Source organism: Arachis hypogaea, chromosome 5 (assembly GCF_003086295.3).
Source record: "Arachis hypogaea cultivar Tifrunner chromosome 5, arahy.Tifrunner.gnm2.J5K5, whole genome shotgun sequence".
Taxonomy (NCBI): domain Eukaryota; kingdom Viridiplantae; phylum Streptophyta; class Magnoliopsida; order Fabales; family Fabaceae; genus Arachis; species Arachis hypogaea.
Window position 1 is genome coordinate 98629043 of NC_092040.1, and position 8139 is coordinate 98637181.

Sequence of the window (8139 nt, forward strand, 5' to 3'; positions counted from 1 at the left end):
TTTGGCAGTAATGCGAATGTCCCTTGTGTCGACCCTGAGAGTGTTTGTCTCCACGTCATAGGCCCTAGCTAGTTAGAGTATGATGCTCTGCTTCACATGCCATTGTGGTACCCGGCGCAGGAAATCAAATCCAATGGCCTCAATCTCGACCAACTTAGCCTACTCATTATGTCGTTCCAAGTGGGTAAACAAATTGTTAATGTAGCAAGGTGAGCATCGCGTCTCGACTAATTTCTGTTGAGCAAAACAAAAAAGGATTAGAATAACGTCAAAAAAATTAACCAAATATGTTCCTTTATTCATGTAATCAATGGGATACCTTTTTACCCATCTGAGTTTGTGTTCGGCCGGTATAGAGATTGGTTTGTTCGAGCACCGTGATAATTTACTCACGCAATAGTCCCCCTGAAATCTAAGTCATTAACTCTTAGAAAAGAGGCAAGTGACCTGCAGCCAAATAACGTAAATAATAGCATAATATTACATTCCAATTGAGGTAACCTTAATTATTGGAGCTATATGGCATGAGAATATAACACTGATGTATTGAGGCAGATAAGAAAATATTGGCCCAAAGATTCTAGCCTTTTTCTTATATATGCTATGTTATGGAAGATATATAAAAATCAAACCTCAAGATTTCTCTTTTGTAACCATCTATAATTAAGATAAAAAACTAATTTATGAAGACATAGCAGCAAATACGAAATCCAACTGCCCAACAACAAAATTAAGTAATGATCCAAATAAATATCGGCAACGTCTATCAGATACACCAACTATCAATAACCTACTAAAGCGACCATCCAAATTACTTACGAATATTACTAACAAACTAAGAAGAGGAGCATATCTGTCAATTACAACCACACCAATCATCAATGTAAACTACTTTCACACAATCCATCAACTTGGCAGCTCCACAAATAAAATTTTCCCTTCATAAAAAAGGCATGCAAATAAATGATTCACAAATTAGTTATCCAGTTCAGATGTACTCAGATTTGAGCATATAGAATAGAAATGTTTACTTAACAAGCAAAAACCATGCAAAAACTAAAAGAAAAAATAAGCTGGAACGTAACATATTAACATCAAAATAGCATTTACATTAAGTGTTTTTAAAGTAGCCTTCAACATAATAACATCAACAAATCATTTACGGTCATTGAAATCAAATTCTTCCAGTTTTTCTGCGTTAACATCATCTATCAACACCGATGGCCACATTACATACTGATGTACCCATCCAATTCAATATTCTCAGTAACTATGATAAGGACCAACAATTCAATGACATAATAAAGAAGAGTATTTACAAAATATAAAATGCACAAAAGACACATTTAAGGTTTCATTCCTCTTCTTAGTACGAGATTCAATGATGTCCCTAAACTGTTTACTAATAGGTTGGAACAAAGATGAAAGATACATGATTCACGCTGAATCTAAAAAGCCTTCAAACAACTTAATGAATACAGAAAAATAGAAAGTGGATATCGTGATGTAAAGTCGTGTAAACCAATATAAATGTTGTGAAAATTAATATCTAAGGAACACTAAACCAAAGGGATTCACCTTCTAGCAATTAAGGACGCTTGTCTTGTAGAAACCTTGAACCTGGGATAGTGAAATTATTTTGATGCTTCCTGAGGCACAAACAAACAAAAAATAGATAATATTGTGTAGTTATCCTGCTCATATAGCTGGGAGCATGAGTTAAACCCAATAAATAAAAACATAATCAAATTTAGTTTGCACAAAACAAAATAACACAAAAATGCACCGCAAGGCCATCAACCCTTTCCTTATATACATATAGCAGATATTACCTTGTTAGAGTCTCCTAAATGCAATTTTGTCATCCGTGATTAAAAATCTAACTGTCCAGGCCTGAGAAGAAGATTATTTTACTTTTATTACAAACTAATAACAAAAAGTTTAGGTAATTCTTTGGCTACAGTGACAAGAACAACATAGTAAGAATTGGAAATTGTCCAAACTATAGAAAAATTGCAAGACTAATCATCCAATATCCTACTAAAGTAACCATCCAACAAAAATCAACCAAATTTCAACAATGATCAACCAGTTTACGTCACATTGCATGCACATGGTCCACACGGAAAGAGAATTTTTTTTTTAAATTTAACTGCTATATAAACAAGATCACCAAACTTTTTCGATCTTTCCCGCACTAAAGTTAAATCATCATGAATTGCAACAACCTAAACTAACTACATCCTCCACAGGCTCTGGGATACTAAAATCGCACCTACTGCTTTCTCACCATGGTTAATCACTCATATCAGCAACAAGATCTATCTATAGTACAACATGTAACCGTGATTACCATTTGAAAAATGAACAACTCCACCCACTTACATTGGATGGTTAAGATTCTTCTGGTCATGATGTTCGTTGTGTTTCCGGTGAACCGTTGATGAGCAGGCGGCTGTTTTTCTAGGGTCGGAAGCTCCGCTGCTCGGAGACGACGGCGCCCTCGCGAGGAGAATTGTGCAGCTGCTCGGCAGCGGTGAGGGCTCCCCTGGCTGCAGTTCTGGTCGGAGGCGTAGCGCGCAAGGGCTCAGTTGCAATGACGGCGGGATGTTCAGCAGCAACAGGGCGCCGTACATGAGGGGAACGATGAGGACGCTTGTGTTCATGGGTCACCTTCCGCGGTTGAAACTTGCGGCGCACACGGGTTTGCGTCGTCGCCGGTCTGTGCAGCGATTGGAAGGGTTTTGGTGGGGGAGGCAAACAGCGACAACCAAAAGGATTGGGATTTTGGAGAAAAAGTAAAATAACAGAAAATGAGTGGTGTGATAAATTAAACAGCCATAAGAGATTAGGGTTATTGATGGGTTAATTTTTTTTAATTTTAGTTGGGCCTAATAAATAATCCATTATAACCATTATATATATACTTCATTGTCTCCCTAGCTAGACTCTACAAAAAAATACTCATATACTACTATATGACTGGGTCATGCTAATCATTTCCTCAAACTTTCTATATATTTTTATTGCAACAGGTCATTTAATTAATTTGAGTTAATCAATTTAACAATGGAATAAACTTGTCAATCCACCGTATTTGTCATTATATCTTGTGGCACGTTCTTAATTGTTTGACAAAGAATTCATTGGTAAGTAATGCTAATATTGTATACAATCTCTCATGCACAACTGTGTATTAAGTTGATGTGACCACGTCCCTATGTTTATATATCTTTCAAATTTGACCACTACAGCTAGAGCTAAGCTAACCATAAAATTTAGTGCTAAAAAAATATGTGCATCCAATGATAATAGATCAGAATATGGAATTGAATTGTGTTTATTTAATAATTTGGTAGAAGTTAAGGCGAACTGACCTCTAAGCAATTTGGTATACATTCTTTTTTAATGTTTTCTATTTTTAAGATTTATAGGAAAAAAAAAAGAATACAAGATCTTATTGTTTTTTGGGTTTTTTTAATTTTTATTTTATTTTTACAGAAATGTGAAAAGTAGAAAATAAAAACTCAAAAAGATACACTAAGAAATTAGTTACAGCATATGTTGGTGGACACTTTCATATATACTCAAGCCATGTGAAATAATCTAACTTGCTTGCATGATTTAAGGGAAGGGAAGTAGTGGACTTCTTTTGGTCCAGCCTTGCACTTTGAATAGTGAACAAAAATTTAAATATATATCAATCACAGACAACTTGTCCTAGCAAAACCAATGACTTGGTAGTTGTTGTTCAATTAGGAATAAAATGAAATTAAAAAAGGAACATATGAAGTCAATGTCAAATTTGTTAACCTGAGCCTTTTCCAAGTGAGATATATATGCTAGAAGTCTAGAACTACATGCATATAGCTGCATACATAAACCTTTTATAGTTTTAATATCTCCATATATAAACACACATATTCTCTTAGTCTTTGTTGTTTAGCTAAAATGTATAATGGTGAAGGAAAGACAGCACAATCACCATTCAGCTCTGCATCCACTGGAGCATGGACAACAGGGTTATGTGGTTGCTTTGAAGACCCTGGAAATTGTAAGCTAGTAGCTCTTTAATTTTACCAACTCACAATATTGTTACTTGGCACAGTTTTAAGTTAAATTTATTATATTGTATTATTGCATTTATCATCATTTGAAGCCACTTAATTTTAGTCATGATTCATTTGCTTTTGTGAAATGGAGCTAACATATATTAATTATAGAGCATATTAATTGGAAAAGAATGTTATTTACACTTAATGCATATGTAGTTATGTACATACACTAATGAAGTTGGAGACAATTTTTAGCATAATTATACTAAGTGTATATCAAAATTAACTATCAGTGTAAATTATATATTAAAATATAAAATATATAATAAAAATGTATTAAAATATATATGTATTTAGACATAAATATAACTGATTTTAGTGATTAATTTTTAATATGCCAATAATATTTATATTTTCGATATACTCTCATTAAAAAAATGAAAGGCTAAATAATCTTCTTGACATTATTTTCAATATCTTGTTGGAAAAGTATTATTATTTAACATCATTTTTAAATAATTTAATTTACTTGGGGCTAGCTATATTTTGCTGGATTTTACTAACTATATATTTAATGTTTTTCCCACTCTGTTATGAATATTATGAAGGCTGTATGACCTGCTGCTGTCCATGTGTCACCTTTGGTCAGAATGCTGAAGTTGTAGACAAAGGAAGATCATGTGAGTAAACATATTAACAAAAGTAATGTTTTTAATGGTTAATTAGCATGCAGTTTTGAATTTAATTACATCATCTTCAATTAGCACATGTTAGTATGTGACTATACTTGAATTGCTGTGCTACTCTCTTGCAAGCTTTTCATATCAAAGTCAATACTTTTTTTACTATTATATTAGATAAGATAAGATGTAATAAGATTCATTTTATAGTGATTTTATATTTTGTGTATGTTTAGATGTCATTAAATTGTAACTTTTTTTAATTCTTAAGTATGTTTGGAAATCTTTTGAAATAAATGTAAGAAACTAGAAAAAAAAATTTCTTTTTTTAAATGTGTTTTAATGTAATAAACAAATGAAAAATAAAAGTCATTTTACTATGACAATACTACTGTAACTATCACTAGGTAGTTATGGTGTTTTAAAAAGTGTCGTTAAAATTAAAATAATATTTTTTATTGTTAAACAACGCTTTTAAAAAAGTATTACTAAAATATAAAAAAATATGACTTTAATTTTAACGATACTTACATATTTATTGTAGTCACCGTAATATAGTTATACTAGAATTTATTAAAATAAAAATATTATGTATACACAAAAAATAATTACTAAATCAGTCACTATATATTTGTATATAAATATATGGGTTGTTTAATTAATTTTTAATATATATCACTTAATTTGTCGGATAAAAAATATTTTTATATTATTATACTTAAACTTAAATATATTTAGTAAAATTCGTTTTTTTTTTTTTTGCTTTTGGATTAAATTAACCAATTTATTTACAGCTTGTGCATTTGCTGGAATGATCTTCTATCTGCTTTCATACGTGGGATGTGGATGCATATATTCTTACACATACAGAAGCAAGCTAAGAGGACTCTACTCTTTGCCAGAAGAACCATGCATGGACTTTTTTGTTCACTGCTTTTGTGGTTCTTGTGCTATTTGCCAAGAGTATAGAGAACTCAAAAACCGTGGACTTGACCCTTCATTAGGTATATATCAATCAATATAACTTTTCTTATTTTTATCTTTTTACTTTTTATTAGAATGAGATATAATTATTGATATATCACCTTAAATTTTTGAAAAAAGAAGTATCATGATATCATAACTTTTATAATTTAAAAGTTTAGAGTTCAATTCTTAATAATTAAAAAAATTAGCATAAGATAAATAAAAAATAGATATATAATTTTTTTTTTACAAATCCCAAAAATAAGCTCTTGCATTAAAGACGTGTTAAAATAAGATTTAATTATTTACGTCTATCTTTATTTGCTTAAATTTTTAAAAAATAATAATGCTAGGGATCAAGATGGTTTCAGCCAAAAATTAATCAATACTAGGTATTATAATGTTTCTTTTTTTTTTTGTAAATTGGATAGTTCTGAATCTGTTTTTTGATTTATCATGTTTTAGACATTTAAAGAGAGAAGAAAGATAAAGAGACAGAAGCTAATTAAATCAGTTTTTTTTATTCACGTTGTAATGATACTGAACATATTTTCTCCTAATTTAAATATAATAAAATATTTAATAATCAATATTTTAAATCATAAATAAATAAAACTAATTATTATATTTATAATTAATTAAGTTATTTTATTTTTAACTCATTTAGAGTTAATTTCATATACTTTTTCTTTAAAAAAATAGTATCATGACGCTATTTAAACATTGTAGAATTGTCTAATAGATTTGGATTGCACTAACTAAATGTGTGGATTGAAAGCTTTAATTAGTTCAATATGAAGTTGTTGTCAAATAACTTTGAAGCGTTGAGAGAACATTTCTCATTATCATTTAATCATTATATTATATAGTTTGGTATATTATAATTTATAACGATACACATGAATATTGATCTAATATTTTTGTATATACTATATAGGTTGGACAGCCAATGAGGAAAGAATGAACAGAGGCAACCAAGTGGCTCCACATGTTCATCCTGCCATGACTCGTTAAATGGAATTGTTTGTGGTCTTGGATTCCCTCTATTTTAGAACATCTTAATTACTTGTGTTTAATTGTTTTGTTTACTACGTTGGATTTATTTATTTAATTTCGTTGATTTGTATTATTGTTTGCTCTTTAGAAAAATCAATAACAAGGCAGGATTATCCGTTCTTATTATATAATGTTTATCTGTAATTTTAATCGATGAATATGAACAGAATAAATGTAATTTTTCCTTTCTTTTTATCTAAATATAAGATATTAATAGTTTTTATTAGTAGGAGACCATGTTTATTTTTTGAATTAATTTTTAAACTAAAACATTCCTACTTAATTTCTTAAAAAAACAACAACAAAGTGTAAAAGAATTTATACAGATAAAATGAAATATAACACATTAACACATAATAGATTAATATTTAAAATAATTCTTGAAATTTAACCAAAAATTTAATTTAGCTTCTCAATTTTTTCTTAACTTAAATTATATTCTAAAATTTTAAGGTATAATTTAAATTGATTTTTTTTTTTTTTTTTGCATGGAGATATCCATCAAACTAAAAGTCCAATAAAGTACTGCAAGACACAAAATAAGCAATCTTTCCAAATAAACAAATTTCATTTTCATTTTTTAGTGAGTATTGAACTAAAAAAAACGATTAAAAATTCATCTATTTATGCCAACTTGCGTTGGTCTCAAGTTGGCCCTTTTGTTCAACTCCTTCACCAAAGATGGATCCATCTCCACTGAACGGCCCACATTCTATTTGTTGAACCCCCCTTGAAATTTTGGTTGCCAAAATAACAACTCTAATATGACATATGGGGAAAGAGCATTTCGTGTTCACCTGATGCCATACGAATTAGGTACACGTATCATAAGTTCATAATATACAGGGAGATAGAAAAAGGTAAAAAGAAAAATAAAGAATGAGTAATTAAAACTGGCACCTGAATGATTATCATTCATGAAATAACTATGATACTATAACTTTTCGTGTCACTTAAATTGGGGTAGTTGAAAACATACATTCCTCCATTGCTAACTCTTCCTAGCATGGATTCACGATGTTTCTGTGCCATGTTCATCCTTCTCAAACTTAAACATGAAAATAGTATGTTTATCACCATTTTTATCTTTGTTGAAGAGTCTATTGTACACGATTCATGAGATCTGAACGGGAATGCCATCGATTTCAGCTCTTTTATTGTCCCTAAACTTTCACTACTTCAAGTACTTTATCTGCAGCATTCGGTAGCCATCAACGGAAAAAGCGAGCTTGGAGGAGGCAAAGTTGTTAGGGACGGATGTACGTGTTTCATTGTGGAGGCTTTTTATTGTAGGGACAAGCCCCACTGCATCTTGAAATTTTTTTGAATAGTATACGGTAATAATATTTATTTATTTTTATTAAATTATTAAATTTGATCTC

General features: G+C 30.2%; 1 protein-coding gene across 1 annotated transcript; it reads left to right on the forward strand.

Moving 5' to 3' along the window:
* The first annotated feature begins 3843 nt into the window (after positions 1-3843).
* On the forward strand, positions 3844-6983 carry LOC112802182 (cell number regulator 2-like). The gene is made up of 4 exons (XM_025845280.2): positions 3844-4054; positions 4664-4735; positions 5530-5739; positions 6639-6983. Exons 1-4 carry the CDS (start codon positions 3952-3954, stop codon positions 6713-6715), a joined length of 462 nt encoding a protein of 153 aa, XP_025701065.1. The 5' UTR covers positions 3844-3951; the 3' UTR covers positions 6716-6983.
* Positions 6984-8139: the final 1156 nt, after the last annotated feature.

What these genes read in the sequence shown, in the direction of transcription:
- LOC112802182 (XM_025845280.2), top strand. Translation starts at nt 3,952, where the DNA reads ATGTATAATGGTGAAGGAAAGACAGCACAATCACCATTCAGCTCTGCA. An exon ending in CTTTGAAGACCCTGGAAATT is followed by an intron (nt 4,055 to 4,663) that starts GTAAGCTAGTAG and finishes AATATTATGAAG; the next exon opens with GCTGTATGACCTGCTGCTGT. An exon ending in TGGACTTGACCCTTCATTAG is followed by an intron (nt 5,740 to 6,638) that starts GTATATATCAAT and finishes TATACTATATAG; the next exon opens with GTTGGACAGCCAATGAGGAA.